At 39.4% G+C, this 22256-nt stretch overlaps 1 protein-coding gene across 7 annotated transcripts in view; it reads left to right on the plus strand.

Moving 5' to 3' along the window:
- The window catches only part of USP54 (ubiquitin specific peptidase 54), a 72098-nt gene that overhangs the window by 13986 nt on the left and 35856 nt on the right, over positions 1-22256 (plus strand). For 4 of the 7 annotated variants that reach the window (XM_065894114.1, XM_065894118.1, XM_065894115.1 and 1 more), the window contains exons 3-9: positions 13571-13705; positions 15266-15379; positions 15519-15601; positions 16026-16131; positions 16244-16390; positions 18028-18177; positions 20112-20280. In XM_065894114.1, coding sequence (XP_065750186.1) covers positions 13571-13705; positions 15266-15379; positions 15519-15601; positions 16026-16131; positions 16244-16390; positions 18028-18177; positions 20112-20280 — 904 coding nt within the window. Of the gene's footprint in view, positions 1-13570; positions 13706-15265; positions 15380-15518; positions 15602-16025; positions 16132-16243; positions 16391-18027; positions 18178-20111; positions 20281-21688; positions 21860-22256 lie in introns of all 7 variants that reach the window. The other 3 variants (XM_065894112.1, XM_065894113.1, XM_065894119.1) reach the window with 2 other exon arrangements.

Below are 22256 nucleotides of genomic sequence, written 5' to 3' on the forward strand. Positions count from 1 at the left end.
GGTCCTTTGGTCAGCAAGTCTAAGGGAAGTCTGGTTCATGGCATTAAAACCAAAAAAACAAGGCAAGTTACTTGCTAGAGAGATCTGAATACTGGAGAAATCCCTGGTAGAACAATCTCCTGAAACTGGAAACTCCTATGTGTAACAAGAAGGGATGACAGAAATTAAATGACCCTCTGACATGCCTTTGATTAGTCAGGACTGTGCCAATTCTTCACTGACCCAGATGGGACTCTGGAGAATTGGCTGTCATAGTCTTGCTATGTTTCATTTTCCACAGGGACAAATTGTTACTTTAATATAAATCAATATAATTATATAAGTCAGAAAGATAAAGGAAACCAATCACCAGACCTTATGGGACACCTTCTGAAATAGCCAGTTACAGAAAGGAAGTTGTTTTTCAAGCTAAAGGGGCTGAGGTTGTATCTTGGGAGTTTTTCAGAGAAGCAGTTGCTTATGATGGATAGGTAAATGGGCTTAGTGGATCAAAGGCTGTGTTTTGGGTCTTTTTATAAGCTGAGGATGTGTTGAAATTCTGATGCTTTCCTCATCACATCATTGCCTGATCTATCCATTAGATTTCTTTACCTTCACTGCCTCTTTTGCTGTATTGGAAGAGTAAAAATTTGATTTTTTTTTCCCTAAAGTGCTTTTCAATCTCTCAGTGCTAAATAAGTGTTAAATAATTAGGCTCTAATTTGCACATACTTTGTTTTAGATGGCATTGTTTGCATTCTTTTAATTATTGTGCACTTAATTTGAAAATTATACTCTTAGACTTTCCAATAAACGTGCTTAGATAACTCTTTATTTGTATAGACAAAAAGGAAATTAGATCCCTACTTCATGTTATACCAAAAGTAAGAATTTCAGATGAATTAAGGAGTAAAATGTGAAAGACAATATACTTCGTTTTAGAAGAAACTATGAGAGAATATCATGGCCTAAGAGATAGAGAGGATTTAATAAATAAGACATGAAAAATACAAAGTTAAAAAGCTTGATACGTTTTACTATAGAAAATTCAAGAACTTCTGTTCATCAGAAGACTCCATAAAGACAATAAATATACAAGGCTACAAATTGGGAGAAAATATCTGCAATATATATAATCAACAGAGGACTGGTATCCAACATAGAACTCCAGAGAAGAATTCCCATGAAGAATAAGTAAATAATAAAATGAGTCAACAGGAAAATGGACAAAACACATAAACAGGCATTTCTCGGAATGGGAAACCAAATTGATATTTAAGCATATGAAATAAGCTTACCCTCTTTAGTAATGTAAGAAATGTAGATTAAACCATACCCTTCAGATTAGTAGAAATTTAAAAGTCAGATAAAATTGTTACCTACAAGGTAGAATGAGAATTTACATAAATTTTTGGTTGGAATATAAATTGATACCACTATTTAGGAAACCAGTTTGTCATTACATTTGTCAAATAAAATTGAAGTAGCAGGTACCCTACTACTCAGTAATTCTACTCCTGGATATTCGCTGTAAGAAACTTCCTTGTACATACATACCAGAAGATATGTTTGGGGATGTTTAAGGTAGTATTTTTTTTTGTGATTACAGAAAAATGAAACAACCCATTCCAACTCTAATATAATCGATTAAAAAATTATGGTTTATTCCTAGAGTAGTAATTTATTTCACTTCTATATAGTTGTGAAAATGGATAGCCTGCAGCTACATGTATCATTTTGAGTTAATCACACAAGCATTACAGACAGCCATCAACTTACGATGGTCTGACTTAACGATTTTTTGACTTTATGATGATGTGAAAGCGATATGCATTCAGTAGAAACCTTACTTTGCATTTTGATCTTTTCTTGGGCTAGTGATATATATGGTATGATACTTTCTTGTGATGCTAGGCAGCTGTAGCACGCCTCAGCTCCCAGTCAGCCACACAATCATGACGTTAAACAACCGATACACTTATAACCATTCTGTACCCATACAAACGTTCTGGTTTTAACTTTCCGTACAGTATTCAATAAATTCGATCAGATATTCAACACTTTATAATGAAGTAGGCTTTGTATTAGATGATTTTGCCCAACTGTAGGCTAATGTAAATGTTCTGAGCAAGTTTAAGGTAGGCTAGGCTAGGCTATGATGTTCAGTAGATAAGTTAGGCATGTTTTCAACTTTCAGTGGGTTTATTGGGATGTAACCCCATCATAAATCAAGGAAAATTTGTATATTGAATGAAAAAAGCAAGTCACAGAAGACTGCTAAACTATGATTCCATTTATATACAAATCCAAAACAGGCAGAATAAATAACATATTGTTCCGGGATACATACATATGATAAAAGTGTAGAGAAAAAAGGAATGATTTTCACAAAATTCAGGATAATGGTTACCTCTGGAAGGTGGAATGGGTAGGATATAATCATTTGTGGATACTCAAACTCAATTTTTCCATTCTTAAATTGTGTGGCAGGCACATGGGCATTTATTTATTATTCTTTGGCTGTGTATACACATCATGTTTGTTCTTTATTTGAATGATGATTTTTATTATAAATATAGAAAAATACTGCAATCATTCTGGAAAGTATACTAAAGTGTAAAGAGGAAAACTGAAAATAGCCTGAATTCCACCACAGGAATTATCATTTCTCTTTATGCCTCCTCTCTGGTCTATAATATTTCTAGTAATAGGTCTTTTTGCCCACCGTTTTAGTAAAAAGAGTACTTCTTTTTTTCAGACCCTTAATTGCCTTTCCACCTCTAGTGTCTTCCTATTTCATTTGTTCTAACCTAAGACTACCCTGGAGTGCTATTTTGAAGTTACTACCTTCTTATAATCTTGAAGTGGCTCCCAGTTGTCTCTTAAATCACTTAGAAAAGCAGGATTATGGACATTTAAAAAACTAATTTCACACTTCCTTTTCCCTTCCTCTCCTTCCCCAGGCACTCCATTTCAGCTATGATAGCAGATGGTATACTTACTATGCCTGCCTCTTAGACATTGCATTGCAGACAGATGTCATTCACTTTGCCTGCATCCTTTGGCACCCAAAATAATAACAAAAATAATAACAATAAACAGAACAATAACACATCCCTTTTAAGCCAAACCACATCTGCCTTTCAGAAATATATCTTCTTCATGAAGTTTTAAAAATACTGTATCTACATCCGTAATTGATTTTAACAGTGTTTAGCATGGCTGAATGGGTTTTTGGGAAGGTGGCCCAGCTTTTCTTCTCTTTTGGTGTTCCTCACAGTGCCTGGACCATAATATAATAAACACAACTTTTCTGGGTTCATATAGTCTTTTAGTACTTCTTGGTATTTTAGTTATGGAGTTTAGGGTATTGCCTTTTCCTTTTCTTTTTCTTTCTGTCTTTTATATTCTCTCTCACTCTTGTCCTGTTTAATAGAGATTTTCATATTGTGACTTTTGGTCTCATACTTTTTTTAGTAAGTCTACTAATCTAGGCCTTCATGCCTCATTTAGTAAGGGAAGGGAGAGATGTGGGGGAGGGGAGGAGGGAGGCAGGAAGCGGGGTTGATGGTGGGAAAGATCTGCTGACGTAAGAAGGCAAAGTCTGGGATTCTGTCAGCAGAGCAGTTATCTGGTATCCTGCCGTTAAGTTACATGTTAACTTTGTGGTGTCCCAGTGTGGGTGTAATTCTATATATTTTTTTCTCTATGGGTGTAATTATATATATTTTTCTCTGCCTCCTATTTAAAAAGGAGGAATATTTGATGAGGCTAATAAGAATTCCTTTTTGCTGATACTTCATGACCTGTTTGCATTCTTTAATGCTGTTTGATTTGTAAAATTCTTATTTCTTAGATTTTTTTTAAAACAAGAGATTCCAAACTTCCTGAATTTGAAGTACTCTGCAAAACTTGCCAATTCTTTATAAAGTCAGAATTCTTTATGTTAGAGCATAATTGCTTATCTCTAGAACCTACTATTAAATACAAAAAGAAACACAAACATGTTCCTTGATGAGTCAGAAGCTAGCTAACTTTCCATTAATCTGATGTTTGGATGAAGGATTTGCCCTTTCAAGTCTGGCTGAAAGATATGTGTCCCTGCTCTCTCTGCAGTTGTTTACTTAAAATGCATTGACTACTGGCCTTATGTGAATACCTTTTGGATCATGTCTTCTTTAATATTTTTGTTTTTTTCTTCTGCTCTATGAACGTCTGCCAGTAGTCCTGTGCCTTGTGATCTTCATTGGTACCATAGTATATGTTGCATCCAGTACTTTTTGGTGGTTTATACACAATGTTTATGATAATCCATTTCTTTTGGTCCTGTAAAATATACTGGTTTTTTTTTCTGTGTTACTTGACACTAAGTCCCTAAAGTAATTACAGTCTCAAAATCTTGCATGCAAATTATTAATGAAGAATTTGTGTTAGTTTGTCTTTCTGCTTACTTTGAACCGCAATGCATTTCAACTCTGACTTAGCAAATAGAAGAGATTTGTGGGGGACTTCCCTGGTGGCACAGTGGTTAAGAGTCTGCCTGCCAATGCAGGGGACACCGGTTCGAGCCCTGGTCTGGGAGGATCCCACATGCCGCGGAACATCTGGGCCCGTGCACTACAACTATTGAAGCCCGCGCGCTTAGAGCCCATGCTCTACAGCAGGAGAGGCCACCACAGTGAGAGGCCCGTACACCGCAATGGAGAGTGGCCCCTGCTCACCGTGCAACTAGAGAAAGCCCATGCGCAGCAGCGAAGACCCAGCACAGCCAAAAATAAATAAATGAAAACATAAATTTATTAAAAAAAAAAGAGAAATTTGTGTGCTAATTACCCTGCCCCTTCTAAAATACCAAATTTATTCCCATCTAGTATTACTGAAAGATTTTTCCTGACCTAAACTGTTGTCATGCCTATAGCCCAGAGCTCTGATTTATTATTCATATTGAGTCTGCTCTTACACCCTGGCCCCCAGGGTATGACTTGACTTTGGTATTGGTTTATTTATTTATCTCTGTCCAGAGGAGGAAATCCGTCCTCTGTACTTAGTATGCCACAAAGATTTTGTTCTCCTTCCAGGGATTGTACTAGAGGCTTTACAGTGCCAGGATGTAGGACAGAGTGTTTTTTGTTATAGGCAAAGAAGAATGCTGCATTGATTGATTAAATCCAACAAACCTTCTCAATTAGTGATTTTTTTTTAAGGATGTTAGTATAAGGAATAAAAGCCAGGGAATGGTGGTGGTGATGGAGGTAGGTAGGGAGGAAATAGGTTTTTGTATATAGGGGTCCTGGAATGTAAGTCTGTACCTGTAGAACAGTAAGACTGTTGTGAAGGGGCAGGAAAGTCTGTGTTCTGCTGATAGCTCACTTGTTAATTGGGGGGAAATTTGAGAGTTCAGGGAACAAATCTCTCGATATTTTTTTATTGTGTACCATGTAGCTATTCCTCTACTGGGGACTGAAGCATAAACATATCGAGTAAAGTGGTATAAGGAAATAGTCTGGTCATTTTTTTGTAGACTGTAGGAATGGAAGGTTCTTCATTGTCCTATAGTCATGGCCACTATCAGAGGAGTAAACCCATTATCCTAGACTGGCTATTTATTTAAGCCAGGAAATTAGATTTCTAGTATGTTACCTGGAAATTTTAGCTAGTAATAAATAGCCCTCACATAAGGAAGGTATGTCCTTATGTCTAATGCACCTATCCATTTGAATTGAACTTCCTTCCTGTTATGCTTATCTATGTGATATGAACATATTTGTGTGGTCTTTTGGTTAACCTTTCTTTTTTTTTTTTTTTTTTTTTGCGGTACGCGGGCCTCTCACTGTTGTGGCCTCTCCCATTGCAGAGCACAGGCTCCGGACGCGCAGGCTTAGCGGCCATGGCTCATGGGCCCAGCCGCTCCGCGACATATGGGATCTTCCCAGACCGGGGCACGAACCCATGTCCCCTGCATCGGCAGGCAGATTCTCAACCACTGCGCCACCAGGGAAGCCCTGGTTAACCTTTCTTAAAGTTGTATTAGGCTGTACCTAAATGTTCTTCTTTTTTTAAAATTAATTAATTTTATTTTTGGCTGCCATGAGTCTTTGCTGCTGTGTGCGGGCTTTCTCTAGTTGCAGCAAGTTGGGGCTACTCTTCGTTGCGGTGTGCGGGCTTCTTATTGCGGTGGCTTCTTTTGTTGCGGAGCACGGGCTCGAGGCGTGCAGGCTTCAGTAGTTATGGCTCGCGGGCTCTAGAGTACAGGCTCAGTAGTTGTGGCGCCCAGGCTTAGTTGCTCTGCATCATGTGGAATCTTCCTGGACCAGGGTTTGAACCCTTGTCCCCTGCATTGGCAGGCAGATTCTTAACCATTGCGCCACCAGGGAAGCCCTGTACCTAAATATTCTTGACTAATTTAATCATTGACATAACTTGGATAGTATAAAACTCAGGCTCTTATCCTTTTAAAAATTCTGGAGTTCAGAATTTTACATGGTATTTCAAATAGAGGGGGTATGACTACAAGGAAAAATGTAGTAGATCATCATGATTCTTTCCAGAGTTTATGGCAGAACCTGAAACTTATATAATCTTAAAATCTTTGTTCATGTCCAGAAGGGTCCCCCTTTTTATTTCCCCTGTGGGGTAAGTGGCTTTGATATTGATTCTTAAAATTTGATTTGAATACTGTTGGTCATCTTTAAGGTCCTACATTTCTGATCTTGGCAAAAATTCCAGAATGACTGTTACATTTTTATAAATCTCAATATTAGTTTATGATTTCCCACTAAAAGCAATACTATTCCCTGGTGAATTTGGCCTGTCTCTGTCTGTCCACTGTCTTGAGGTCTTGTTGTTTCTTTCTGTGTCTCTGCCTTTGTGTATGTGGGTGTCATTTTTGCATAGGTAGCAGGAATGCGTGTGATAGGTAAGTTTATGATGGTCTTTTACTTCACCACTGTAAGTCCAAGGTATTGGGTTATAAATTGAATGCAAATAAAGCCCTAAACTCATGGGGAGATATGGTATTGGTAACTGAATTTGATTTAAAGGGACTGATATAGGATATGTGGGTAATTTTCTAATAAGGAAGTCCAGAAGGTAGCTATTTTAAGACGTAAGGTTAAAGAATCCCAAGAGAGAAACTGGCCAGCTTGTTCTCTGCTTTCTCTTCCTGGAGCAAGAATTTCTGTTAAACTGACTGGATACCTTTTTCTGAGTGTGGTAATGGTATTATGGTTAAGTGTTTTTTTTCAGTTTTATTGCGGTATAATTCACAAATAAAAATTATGAGATTTAAGGCACACAACTTGATGTTTTGATATATACGTATATTGTGAAATGATCACTACAATCAAGCTAATTAACATAGCCATCACTTTACATAGGTACCTTTCGTTTTGTTTTTACTGCATAAATGTCACTTCAGAATTGTCACTGAATTGTCACTAAAGTTGTTATATTTAACAACTTTAATTTGAAGAACACATATTTGGTCAGTTCATAGACTACAAACCTTGGGAGTTGCAGCTCACATTTGTCAGGAGAGATGTAATCACTGATTCTGTTATATCACAAAAAAATCACTGAACACTAGAGAAAGGGTTTGTTATATGGTTATGTTTTAAACAAAAAGGGTTCTTATTTTTTAGAGGCATATCCTGACATATTTACAGATGAATAATGTCTGGCATTTGTTTCAAAATGATCTGGGAGGAGGGGTAAGTGGGTGGGTGGTATATATGAAATGAGATTGGCCACAGGTTAGTAATGGTTGAGGTTGGATGATAGGTACATGGGAATTTATTGTGCTATTTTGTCTACCCTTGTATGTTTGAACTTTTTTTTTTTTGCGGTACGCGGGCCTCTCACTGCTGTGGCCTCTCCCGTTGCGGAGCACAGGCTCCGGATGTGCAGGCTCAGCGGCCATGGCTCACGGGCCCAGCCGCTCTGCGGCATGTGGGATCCTCCTGGACTGGGGCACAAACCCACGTCCCCTGCATCGGCAGGCGGACTCTCAACCACTGCGCCACCAGGGAAGCCCTGTTTGAACTTTTTTGCAATAAAATGTTAAAAATCCAGTGTTACTGGTTTGGATGCCAAAATGGTAAACATTTCAATATTCTTTCCCCTCTTGAAAGAAAACGTTCAACATTCTTTTGAACATACAAATCTAGGGTGAAATTTCTATTTTCCAGCAGTCAGTGACTCTCAAGGAGTAGCTCCTTTATTTTCCTTTCAAAGGGTTGTGTTTACAAACAGACTCCATTGGCCACATCTAGGTTTATGATTTATTTAGGTCTATGATTTACAGGAGGTGTGGAAAAAAAGGGATAGTTATGAAAGCCAAAATGTTAGATTTGGGAAGCTTAGATCAAGAAGAGAAACTCTAAGAATTGAGTTAGTAGTAGTGTATAACATGTGTCACACCTTTGTAGAAGGTGTTGCTGGACGCCTCCCAGGGATGAGTTGAACTGCTGACTGGGGCACTTTTCAAAGACCTTGGGCCCATAAAGCATCAAATTTAGTGACAGCTCTTTTTCTTTCTTTTTTTTAAAAAAAATATTTATTTATTTATTTTTGGCTGCGTTGGGTCTTAGTTGCTGCGCGTGGACTTTCTCTGGTTGTGGCGAGCGGGGGCTACTCTTCATCGTGATGTGCGGGCTTCTCATTGCAGTGGCTTCTCTTGTCGCGGAGCACAGGCTCTAGGCACACTGAATTCAGTAGTTGTGGCACACGGGCTCAGTTGCTCCGCGGCATGTGGGATCTTCCCGGATCAGCGCTCGAACTCGTGTCCCCTGCACTGGCAGGCAGATTCTTAACCACTGCGCCACCAGGGAAGTCCAGCCCTTTTTCTTGACCTGTATCTTCTCTACTCATGACTTCTTTTTGATGCAAAGCTAGGAAATTCTGAGAGAGAAATAGACAGCTGTTCCCTCCTTAAAGACAAAGTCTGTGTTTTAGGGGGAAAAAAAGGAAAAACTTAAGCAACAGCTGCATTTGTAGATGACAAAGCACAAAGACTTTCTGTCTTTATGGCACTTTTATCTTATTTACGTGGTTTTTACTAATCCAAATAATTATATGCTCCTGTGGGTAGAATTGTTTGCTACTTGATCCAAGAGAGATGGGTGGGGAAGCACCTGCTTTTAGTCATTAGTCTTGTTGCTTTTGCACTGCCTCCAAGAAAATAGGTAACAAACAAAAGTAATTTGCCTTTTCCTGAGAGTGAAAAGGAAGACCTCTTTGGTATCACTCTGTGAAGAACGGCAGAGAGAAACCTCAAAGGTGGGTTTTTTCTTTATTGAAGTGAAACCATCAGGGACCCCACAGGGGAAAATGATTCCTGGGTTTTGGTTCTTCCTGCCCTTTCTTCCTCTCTGCCATAGAACTCAGCAATTGGAAGAATACCAGTTTTTGTTCCTTATTGGTGCTACCACCTGTTCTTATTGCTGAACTAAATGTTCTTGGCTTTCTTTGGTGTGAACAGGATCTCCCTCTGGGAAAGGTGGGAGGAGGGTGAAAAAGGGAACAGGAGGAGGCCCATTCCTGCCTTGTGCTCATGTGAGAGGGACACACAGGGGTTAGTGTGCTGCCCTAACAGAGGGGCTTTGTGCTACAGCTTCTTCCAGAGCTGCAGCTCACAGATGCATGCTGGGCAGGCTCAGGCTGCGTCATCCCTGATACACTTGCTTCTTCCTAACAATGGCAGAGCAATACCGGTAACAATAATTAAAATATTGAATAAGAAAATAAAGAAGATGCAGGCAGAGGCTATTCTGAATACATTCAGATACTCAGTGTGTGTGGAGAAAGCTGTTCGTAATTAAGAGGTTAAAAAAAGAGTAGCATGGAGATGATGCCACTGAACACAAGAGCCAGATCTGTTGTTGCATATCCACTATGGGCGCAGTCAGAGCTCTGACTTTAAGTCTTTCTTTTTCTGTGCTAAAACCCTTGTTATCTAGGTCATGGAAAATCTGCCTTTCTTGAATACAAGCAGCAGAATAGAGAAGAATTTCTTCCTTTGTACCTAGACCTTAGAGACTGGGTAGGTAGCTCAAGGTAGAAGCCTTTCTGACTCTCAAGGCCCTTCTTCATACATCAGTAGCAGGCAGTAACCTAAAATGAATCCCAAATAGAATGATTATAATAACAGTTAACACTTAGATAGCACTTTGATATGGTCAGACTTTAGTCTAAGATATAAGTAGAAAGATAGATAACTTATTTAATCCTCAAATAATCCTAGGAGGTAAATACTATTATTAATTCTCTTTTAGAAGAGGAAACTGAAGCATAGAGAAGTTAGGTAACTTGTCCAAGGTCATATAGATGGTAAGTAACAGGGCTGGGATTTTGAACCCAAATACTATGGTTCCAGAGTCCATACTCTTAACTATTACTCTATGCCATCTCTCAGTGGATCTCTGTCCTTTCTCAAACAGGGTCATCTGAACCACAGAACACAGAAAGTATTTTGAGTGACTATTTTCTTAATTCTCTCTAGGATGGTAACATAACTAGTACTATGCATAGGAGAGAAGTTAATTCATTAGGAACTGTTGCTTTAGAGTATTAATTCTTGAGGAAACCCAGTTTAGAGAGACTAAAGGGGCTGCAGTTTGCATTTGTTGTGTTTTTACAGAACTATCCTGAAACTAATTTTCCATTGGTTTGTCTTGGAACCGGTTTGAGACTCTAAACAAAGGACCAAACCTCATCCATCCCTTGCTCTAGAGGTAGAGTCTTTGTCAGCATTAATGTCTTACCATTAACAGTTGAGAAGAGTGGCAGGTTAGGATATGATAGTGGTCACTAAGTTTTGCAAAGCTGAGGTGACTTCCCTTCAGCATATCATTAAGTGTTCAGATCACCATATGTAGAAGCAGCCACTACTTCTTTTCCTACCTTCCTTTTCCTTTTTTCTTCACATTTCCCCAAGTTTCAAAATCCCGTTGGTCACTTGGCAGATATCCAGTTGCCCTCTAGGAGTGTTTAACTGTGGACCCAGACCTTTACTTTTGGTCTAGTTTAAGGAGTCACTGATAGACATTCTTCCACTTCCAGCAACAAATTATGGAAGGTCTTGCTCTGTCTTTACCTGATCTTATAATAGACTTGTTAAAACTTTCTAGGTCACTCCAAAATAAAGTAATTATAATAGATTTCCCCCCAGCCCCATGCTTATTAAGTAATACTAAATATGTTTTTCTGGTGCTGCCTCCTCCACATCATATGGAATTGTTTGTAGGGAAATAGTAGCAGAGTTCACAGTAAATTGTTCTCAAGTTGCTATAGGGATAGACGTTCAGTGTGTATGAGGTGGAATGATGCTAGTAAGAGAACAGAGGTCTCTTGAAATTAGCAGAACAAGGTTTAGTCCCATTTTGCTTGAACCAGTTGTGTTACCTTAAGAAAAATTTTCACCTTTTCTAGGTGATTCTTTATCTGCTTATAAAAGAGAAGGGAGGGCTTCCCTGGTGGCGCAGTGGTTGAGAGTCACCTGCCAATGCAGGGGACACGGGTTCGTGCCCCGGTCCGGGAAGATCCCACATGCCGCGGAGCGGCTGGGCCTGTGAGCCATGGCCGCTGAGCCTGCGCGTCCGGAGCCTGTGCTCTGCAACGGGAGAGGCCACAACAGTGAGAGGCCCGCGTACCGTAAAAAAAAAAAAAAAAGAGAAGGGAGTTAATATTTTCCCTTAATAAGATCTAACCATATAAAATCATTCATTCAAAAGTAGTTGTTGATGACCTACATCATTAGGCCATTACTATTATAGATGCTGGGAGTGTAGCAAGGAATTAAAGGGCAAAAATTTCTGTTTCATATTCTAGAGAGTACAGTTAGACAATAAATAAGTAATATACATGGTATGACTGCTGGTAAAGGTGCCAAAGGGAAAAATAAAACAAGTAAGGGTGGAAAGTTCAGAAAGAGTGGGTGGAGCTTGCAATTTTAAATAAAATGATCCAGAAATACTATATTGAGAAGGTAATATTTGGGTAAAAATCTGAAGGGAATGAGTGACTGAGCTATTGCAAGTAAAATGTCAAGTAAAATGAGGACCAATAATTAGCCATTCTAGGTTGGTGGGACCTCCTATTCTTAGCTCACATAGGTAGGTTTATAAAAGTGATCTCATTTCTGGTCTCATTAGTAAGTCTGAAAGTAACCCTGGAATTTTTTTTATATGAATAAATTACTAATGAGGATTTCAAGCCGGTGACATTCTTTGGCATGTTGACATGTAACTCATTGTTGGGTGAGTTGTTTATCTGGGTGGTTTAGTGTGGATCTGGGCTATGTGATGTCAAGGAGCACATTCTAAAATCTCTGTGCAGAGGGTCTAATACCACTTGAGAAGGACACCTCAAAGCAGGTGCCACTTGTTGCCACTCTTTGTTTCCATTCTCTGGATATCATATTCATCATTGTTTCAGATATAGGTAAAGATGGAGAAGGTAGATACATTTAGTTACACCAAAATAAAAAACTGCTGCACTTGAAAGATACCAGAAGACTAGAAGAAGGTATTTTCTGCAAGTAATACTCATAGAAGACCCAGAAAAACTAAATGTAGTTAGAAAGACTAAAATTAACCAGTCTGACTGTATTAATCGCTGACAAGGATATGGGGAAATTTATTTATATTCATGCACTGGTAGAAGTTTAAGCTGGCATAGCCTCTTTAAAATAGCAAAAAATTGGAGACTGTTAAAATATCTGTCAATAAAGAAATGGATAAATAGATGTGATATAGTAACATGATATAATACTATACAAATGGATAAGTAGATGTGATGTAGTAACATGATATAATACTATACAGCAGGGGAAAAGGATGAAATATATGGATAACCTCAAAAAGAATGCTGAATTTTTTAAAAAAGTAAAATTCAGTGTGATACTTTTTACATGAAAGACACATACACACAAGCATACTATGTATTATTGAGGGTTATATACATACACACACATATATACACACATACAAATATATGTAAAAGTATTATAAACAGAAGATTGTGCAACAAACTCATAGTGAGTGGCTGGTCTTAAAGGGGACTTTAGCTTTATCTGTAGATTGGAAGTAAACATGATAGAATGTTTATTTCTTAGTGTTAGACACGTAGGTATTTGTTATATTATTCTTTTTACTTTTGGGTAATTTTATAGTAGCTAAACAATTTAAAAGAAGGGGCCAAGTTTCATACGATGAGCCCCCAGAGAATAATTTACCAATTCAGTGACATATAATTTATCTTTATTTATTGTAGACCATCTACCTCTTTCTATATCAGAGGAAATCAGAGGTAACTGCATTGCATTAACTCATGACAACGGTCTCTCCTAATGAGTCTTTGATGGTATCACACTCAGATGGAAGAGCAAGGATCCTTATTAGCACATATCATGCCCTTTATTATGAGTCTCGTTTTTTTTTTACTTTTTTATAACTAACTGCAAGCATATCAACACATTCAAAGTACATTTGGCTCCATAGCTGTAAGCATGGAGATCCTAGCATGACAGACTGGGATGCCTCGAAGCTCAGTAACAGCATTGTGCTTTTCCCCTTGTCTAACCTCTTCCCTACAGGGAATCTTTAACCAGTTTCAGTGCAGTACTGAAAAAGTGCTTCCATCTGACACTCTCCGCAGTGCTCTGGCAAAGACTTTTCAGGATGAACAGCGTTTCCAGCTGGGAATTATGGATGATGCTGCGGAGTGCTTTGTAAGTGCTGGCCTCTGGCCCTCTTTGATATGGGGTGAGACTGTGGATGGTCTCCATCAGGGACTGGCTACTTTACTGTGCTCCTGGTCTCTACAGTTATAACTAGGAATTTCCCTAGTTTCTATAAGTTGTTTCTGCTAATAAAGTATGAATTGCCTAGTGGGTTTATTCTTTTTCCTTCAGGCTTAGGGTAGTTTTGTGCTTGCCATCGCACAGAACAGTAGCTCTCACCTTCAGAGGAGACAAGGCCCATTAAAATAAAAATTTCTGGGCTCAACTCCCTTGAGTTTCTGTTTCAGTATGTCTGGAATGGGTCCCAAGAATATCTCTTAACAAGTTCCTAGGTGATGCTAACACTGATGCTGCTGGTCTGGGGACCACAGTTTGAGAGCTCCTGCATCGTAAAGATAATTAAACAGAGAATAGCTGAGTCCTTAGCACAAGTGTGATGTGCTATGTAGATGGCTACTTTGCTCCCAGTGACTTTTAGTAGAGGACCCTAACTCTTCTCAACTCTGGATTCTATTCATCAACCTTCAAAAGACTCTATGCAACCATTAAACAATCTGAGTGATATACATCCTATTATAGGGTAAAATATAGGCTAAAATCAGGGGTGCCCCTGAGAAACTGGATCACTGATTTATTGCTGGTAGGAATGAACAATGGTATAGCCACTCTGGAAAACACTTTGGCAGTTTCTTAAAAAACTAAACTTGTAAACTACCATATGATTCAGCAGTTAGATTCCTGTACATGAGTCCCAGAGAGATGAAAACATATGTTCATACAAAAACCTGTACATGAATGTTCAGAGAAGCTTTATTTGTGACAGCCCCAAAGTTAAAAAGCCCAGATGCTTTTAATGGGTAGATGGTGAAACAAACTGGGGTACTTCTATATCAGGGAATACTGTGCAGCAATAAAAAGGAATGAACTGTTGATTTATGTAACAAGTTGAATGATCTAAAGGGAGTAATGATGAGTGAAAAACACAGTATCAATAGGTTATGTACTATATGATCTCATTTATTTAACATTCTTGAAATAATAAAATTATAGAGATGGGACAACATGTTAGTGGTTGCTAAGGGTTAGGGTTGGAATTGAGTGGGTAAAGTGTTAAAGGAATAGCAGAAGGGAGCTTTGTGGTGATGAAAGAGTTTTATATCTTAATTGTGGGAGTGTTTACATGACTATACATGTGATAAAATTGCATGGAGCTACACATACACACAAATGAATGTATGTAAAACTGGTGAAATCTGAATAAACTCTGTGGATTTTATTGATGTCCATTTGCTGGTTTGGATATTGTATTATAGTTAAGTAACATGTCACCTGTAGAGGAAACTGGGTGAAGGGTACATGGACCTCCTGTATAATTTTTTTGAAACTTTCTGTGAATTTATAATTATTTCAAATTAAAAATTTAAAAAAAAAACAGAGGTATTCCTCCCTTCAAGGAGGATTGCTGTTTCTCTGAGTACACTGCCAACAAATTTGTACTTTTGTTTGTTAAATATTGTCTACGTACTGCTTTTTGTCCTTCCCTATTAGGAAAACCTCCTGATGAGGATTCACTTCCACATTGCTGATGAAACCAAAGAGGACATATGCACTGCCCAACACTGCATCTCCCACCAGAAATTTGCAATGACGTTGTTCGAGCAGGTGAACCTTATTTCTATTCCCATCACTTCTTAGACCTTTTCTTCAAGAACACTTTATCCTAGGATGTAGGATGTCAAATGGGTGCCAAACCAGTTAATGACTGTGGCTGCTGGTTTTGCTTTTTTCTCCCCGGGCTTAGTGTGTATGTACTAGCTGTGGCGCCACTTCTGATCCGCTGCCTTTCATCCAGATGGTGCATTATATCTCCACTACTTCCCTTTGGTGAGTCTTATAGGGTTCTCTGTTTGTATACTTAGGCAATCCTTCAGTTGACTGGGTTTTAACTGAAGGTACCCAAATAGCTTGTATCCTTATTGCTGAGTATTTGCTGTATTGTAGGAACTCAGAACAGTAATTTAAAAATAACCTTTGTTTTCCTTCTTTCCTCTCCCATCTGTCCCCTTTTCTTAGTCTCAAGTTCTGGCCAGCAGAGTGGGAGGAGGAATGGGGATTCTATGAGCTTTGGATTTAGGGACAGGCAGGCACACTTACTCTGTGGGATACTGAGGCTGGTCAGGATGAGGGGCTTTGGCATAGTGGGCAGAGGAAGAAAGTCAAACATGTGAGTTAGGAATTTGCATGAATGATTTAGCTATAACCCTGTACAACTCCCAACATCATCCCCCTTCAATTCCCCATCTCGAAGCAATCAGGCTATTTGTATGCTGGAAAGACGAGAAAAACCCTCACCAAGCATGTTTGGTGAGCTGCTGCAGAATGCCAGCACCATGGGGGATCTGCGGAACTGCCCGGTGAGTTAAGTGAGGGGTGGGGTTCAGAGTGGGGAGGGAAACCCTGAGATTAGTGGAATTGAGGCAGAGTCAGTGGGCAACATTCCTCACTAGCATTATATATGTATTTCAGAGCAACTGTGGAGAGAGGATTCAGATTCGCCGTGTGTTGATGAACGCTCCACAGATTATCACAATTGGGCTGGTATGGGACTCGGACCACTCAGACTTGGCAGAGGATGTCATTCACAGCCTGGGCACCTGCCTTAAGCTGGGTGACGTGAGTGTTAGTTACCTTTATCTCTTACTTGGAGTTCTTCTAACTTACTATTGCTCAAGGGCAGTGAACTCTGAACACAAAGGTATATCCTAAATGACAAATATTAAAGAGTTTTGAAAAAATATATTGTGTGTATCTGTACACACAAAAGCAAAGGCTTTTGGGAAGATATGGGATGATCTTGGCCTTGAAAGACAGAATGGGCAGAGCTTAGCTACTGTTAAAAATCAAGTGATCCATAGTTATCATATGCTCTACTTATCATTAGTTAATACCAGTGTAGAAGAGGGAATTGTATTCAACCATGGGAGGTAGTAAGGTCAAAGAAGTGAGCAGTCTTGACTAGTTCTACTATGGGAGGAGAAGAAGGTAGAAGTTGATGACATGAGTCCTAGAATATTAAATTCATGGTAGGAACCAACATCTGCTGAGAAGGTAATGAAGTGGCTTGGAAGAGAATTCTAGTGGAAACAGACTTCAGACACGGGCTGTTTACCTTATCAGCGGCATACCCTAGTATAGGTACAGCCAGGGTTTTCTTTCAGTTCAAGAGAAGAGCCAGAAAGTCTGTGGTTTCCTTTCTACTGGTTTCCCTCTGGGATGGTCCTGTGACTAAGGAGATCCCTTGTTGTTTTTTAATGTCATTAAGCCACGGTTGAGAATAAGTGAACCATCTGGGATCTTACTTTAGGTCTCCTTGCCAAGGAGTCTCTGACATAGTAGGCTATGCACAATAAAAGATCATTTTTCTGAATTTCTATAGCCTACATATTCTGTTCTATTCTAGCTTTATTTTTGTGATTGATTTTTCAACCAAACAGATTCCTCAAGGCAAGAGTCCTTGCCTTTAAATATTTTGTATGTCTCTTAACACCTAGGACAGTGCTAGATATCTAGGAATTGAAATGTTGGTAACCAGTATGGTGGGATTGCTCCCCCTAAGGGCTTTCTTACCTTCTACTTAGTGTCTCAACAGGAAATTTATATTTGTGGCACCAGCTGATAAATAACCTTTGAAACTTGAGAATGTTTTGTTTTTATGTTTTTTTAACATTCCTGGCTCATATTAGAATAGGCCCCAGCAAGAAAGTATTATTAAAAGCTATGAAGAGGACTTCCCTGGTGGCGCAGTGGTTAAGAATCCTCCTGCCAATGCAGGGGACACGGGTTCGATCCCTGGTCCAGGAAGATCCCACATGCTGCGGAGCAACTAAGCCCGTGCACCACAACTACTGAGCCTGCGTTCTCGAGCCCGCGAGCCACAACTACTGAAGCTCACGTGCCTAGAGCTCGTGCTCCACAACAAGAGATGCCACTGCAATGAGAAGCCCACACACTGCAGCGAAGAGTAGCCCCCACTTGCCGCAATTTGAATGAATGAATGAATGAATGAATAAATAAATAAATAAATAAAATAAAAGTTATGAAGAAACATCACCACATTACCAGTTTGGCCACTATCTCTCTGACATTTCGCTAAAATTTTGCCTTTTTAGGTTCATTTCTGATGATTAATATGGATTAGCAAAAGGAGAAGCAAGTCAGTACCTTAATCAAGAAATGATGGAGTCTGCTGAGAGATGATGTGAGAGGGCTGAGTATGTGACTGTTCTTTTCTTTCTCCTTTTTCCCCACAGCTGTTTTTCAGAGTGACAGATGACCGGGCCAAGCAGTCTGAACTGTACTTAGTAGGAATGATCTGTTACTACGGCAAACATTATTCTACATTCTTTTTCCAAACAAAGATCCGCAAATGGATGTACTTTGATGATGCTCACGTCAAGGAGGTAGGAATATTCAAGTCCTTCTTGACGTTTTTGGTGAATGGAACAAAAAACTGTGGACACTTACTTGTCTTCAGTGTTTCATTTTCATAATTTTAATGTCTGTCTGCCTATCTATTGAATTTATGAGAGTGTCAGTCTTGTCTTCCCCAACAGACCAAGTTCCTTGAGGACAGGATCAATTTATCTTCTATTATTTTCTTGGAATCACCTCACCAGCATTCAGAACCATTCTGAATTTATAGTTCAAAAAATGTGTTAATTCGTTGATTTGAGTGAGAACAATCTAATGCCTCAAATTAGGTTATAAGCTTAGCACAGAGTTCAGAATTCCAAATCTTGTAATTAACAGTGGGTCATACTTTGTCCCAGGGCTGCTATAAATTATTCTCTGATTGTTATCTCCCTGAAGTACTCTATCACGGATTAACGTATTTTGGGGATAGTGTAGAGAAAATAAGGCTATAATGATATTTAAAGCTGGAAATTTGGTACTATCTAAACCACAGAGTGTGTGGCTGAAGTAGTTTAGGTGATCTGTGTGAGTTAGGAAGCCTCTTGTGATAAGATTAGCAGCTAGAAGACTGCTGACTATAATCTACACCAACCCATGGGCCTTATGTAGTGTCCTCTACAAATAGTAAAGTCTTCGTTAATTCCCTGATTCTCTTGTTCATCTCTTTTTTACTGTTGTAATCTTGGGCAACTTATGTAAATTCTTTGAGCTTTAGGTTTTTCATTTGAAAAATAATACCTGCCTTATAAAATACTAAATCAGAGTTGTATGTAAAAAGCATATAAATGTTTCAGTTAAAATGATAACTCAGTTATAAATTTACTGAACGTCTATTATGAAATAAACACTGTGCCAGTGTTCTGACTCCAAGAACACACCATCTAAGAATGTGACTGGATCAAACTTAAAAGAGAGTGAGTTTGGGGATTTGATTGGATTGTTGTTTCCATGGCTATTCTGCCACTTTTTTCCACTGCCATGGCAGCGCTGAATCCAGCACAAAGCTAAGGCTGAGAGGTTCAGCTGTATATTCTAAGCATTTTGACATTTTATGTCCTGCCTTGTGTGAACTCTGAGACGGAATGTCACTTATTTTCAAGCAGTCTGTGAGAGGGTTTCTGTCTGCTCTTTAGCTTCATGAAGGTGATTTTAATGTTTAGGAGAAAATTATAGAAATGCAAATTTCAAACAAGGGCTTTTATTTGATGTCTGTGAAAAGAAATTGATCACCAAGTCAACTGAAGTCCCCTCACGTAGCATATTCAGCTTTGAGAACTTTTATTCATAATTGAATTGATGTTTCACAGGAATAAAAGTAATTTTATTCATCATTCCTATCTCTTATAGGATTTTAGTGCTTTCTAAAAGGATTTCATTAAAAAAGACTTAACAAAAAATTCATTGGGGGCTTCCCTGGTGGCGCAGTGGTTGAGAGTCCGCCTGCCGATGCAGGCGACACAGGTTCGTGCCCCGGTCCGGCAAGATCCCACATGCTGCGGAGTGGCTAGGCCCGTGAGCCATGGCCGCTGAGCTTGCACATCCTGAGCCTGTGCTCCACAACGGGAGAGGCCACAACAGTGAGAGGCCCGCGTACCACAAAAAAAAAAAAAAAAAAAAAAAATTAATTGGGACTTCCCTGAAGGTCCAGTGGTTAAGACTCCGCACTTCCACTGCAGGGGATGTGGGTTTGATCCCTGGTTGGGGAACTAAGATCCTACATGCCACATGGCGCAGCCAAAAATTAAAAAAAAAAAAAAAAATTCATTAAGTTTAGGTCCAAGATCTCTTTTGTTGTTTCTTTACCCAGTTCTTGTCTTTTCATCTCTTTTATTTTCTTTAGAAAAATAGAGTAGAAAGATATGTGTTGAATTATGGATATAAAGTATAATTTTCATGCTTTTTCTGGTTGTTTCTGGTTCAGATTGGGCCCAAATGGAAGGATGTGGTGACCAAATGCATCAAGGGACATTATCAGCCTTTGCTGCTGCTTTATGCAGACCCCCAGGGTACCCCAGTGTCCACCCAGGACCTGCCCCCCCAAGTTGAGTTCCAGTCGTACAGCGGGACATGCTACGATAGTGAAGATTCAGGTGAGCAGCCTAGCTCTTTACTTCTCCCTCCCCACTCCAATGTGAGGACTGGACAGTAGGGTCTCACAGTCATGAGCCTAGCACTTAACCTAGCTTGGAGAAAGAGGATTCATCAGAAATAAGAAAGAAGTGCCAACTCATGCTGAAGCCCAAGTTGTGTCAGGCTTTGTTTCCTTCAGTGTTTAGGAATGTATTGTCTAGATCACCTGGCCCCATTTCAAAAATGAGAATGAAATTATGTTCATTTCTCAAAATGAGAAGGAAATTATGTTCAAATTATGTTCAATTATGTTCATTTAGAAGGAACTTATGAGGTATTAAGTTTGTGAGGGAAACCTCACTATTTAACCTTCTAATATTGCTAAGATGACTCATTCTTACTAGCAATTTAACAGTGACTTGAGTTGTTAAGACCCAGAAAATGATATGAGTTACTACAAAGCTCGTCATTTTGTTTGGGATGAGAGATTTTTGTTTTAAAATGCCAAGTCTGGTAGCAATATTCCTTAGCTTATGAATCAGCTGTTCACTTCTAATTCAGTTATTTGGAACTTAAATCATGTTTTCCTGTAGAAACAGTTGCAGCTTTATTACGAAAGTCTCATGCTATCCCTCAGAAACTCATCCTGTAATAGAAATACAACCCTAATGGTTTTGGCTTGATTCCTAAAAGGAGGAAAAAGCAATGTTCTTTTCCTCTTCTGGATCTAAGGCTGGCTGGCCCTGAGTATAATGAAAGAGAAGATACTTGTCCTTGGAATCTTTCCCCTCCCTTTTGTACCTCCCTCCTGTATGGTATGTTCTTCCCACCCTTGTGCCCCACCCAGACCTGCTCTGCTGCTTCTCCCTTCAGTCAAACACCCATTTACACTGTTGTGCATATCTCAGCTAGGTGTTCAGAGGAAAGTAGTCTAATTGAACTAATTCACACCAAAGTATAAATAACTGCCCCATAATGTCTCATAGATATTAAAAATGCTTTAAAATTTTTAAAAGTGACTTTTCTGGCAGTATAGGAGAAAAATTATGGGATAGGGAAACAAGGGATAGGGAAACAACTGGTTATGTGTGCCAGGTTGGCCTGGGACTGGCCACCTAAGTAGATCTTACTTTTCACAACTTTTTCCTTTCTTCTACTTTTCCCCCTGTAGGTTTTCTAAAAGCCCCACAGTTTTTCACAATGGCAGGCAAAGGGAGGGCTTCAGCAAGGTAGGGGCAGGAGTGGGAGGAATTGTGTGTCTGGGTTATCTGAAGTTGGGTGTTGGGAAGAACGGCTCTGGTATATCCTTCTCACCCTTCCATTTAGGAAGTTCTTACCTTGTGAAACTTTGTTGCCATCCAGCTCTTCGCCCCCTCTCTATCACTGTCCTCTCTTTCCTCACCTTTGCATGTCTCCTCCTTCCCTCAGGGAGGGAGCCCTCCATCTCAAGTGATACTCGAACAGATTCCTCAACGGAGAGCTATCCCTACAAACACTCCCACCATGAGTCTGTGGTCAGTCACTTCTCTTCTGATTCTCAGGGAACAGTCATCTATAATGTGGAGAACGATTCCACGTCTCAGAGCAGTCGGGACACAGGTAGGGACTTATACAGTGGACCCTGCTTGCCTGATTCAGTTCTGCATAGAGGGTCTCCCAAGAAAAAGAAACTGGGGCAAGTCAGAAATGTTTGTCATGCAAAGGGGGAAATGCAGAGAACTTGGGTAATTGAGAAGGATGAAAGAAAGCAACTCACTTCTGAATGAATGATGATGTTCCCGTCAACAGCAGCCTATCAGTAAGGACAATTGTAATGTGATTATTTATTCTGAAATCTTTTTCTGAAAGCTTTTTTCCTGCTGTGCTCTTGATCCCTGTCATTCTCATAGTGCCCCATTAAACCTTGTGGTCTTGCACCTCATTTCCTTCTCATGCCAGGCTTTGTTTCAAAGCCCTGAAGGGTTTTGAGAGAAGGGGCATATTTATGGATGGGGAA

The sequence above is a fragment of the Phocoena phocoena genome, chromosome 16, assembly GCF_963924675.1.
Source record: "Phocoena phocoena chromosome 16, mPhoPho1.1, whole genome shotgun sequence".
In the NCBI taxonomy this organism is placed as follows: Eukaryota; Metazoa; Chordata; class Mammalia; order Artiodactyla; family Phocoenidae; genus Phocoena; species Phocoena phocoena.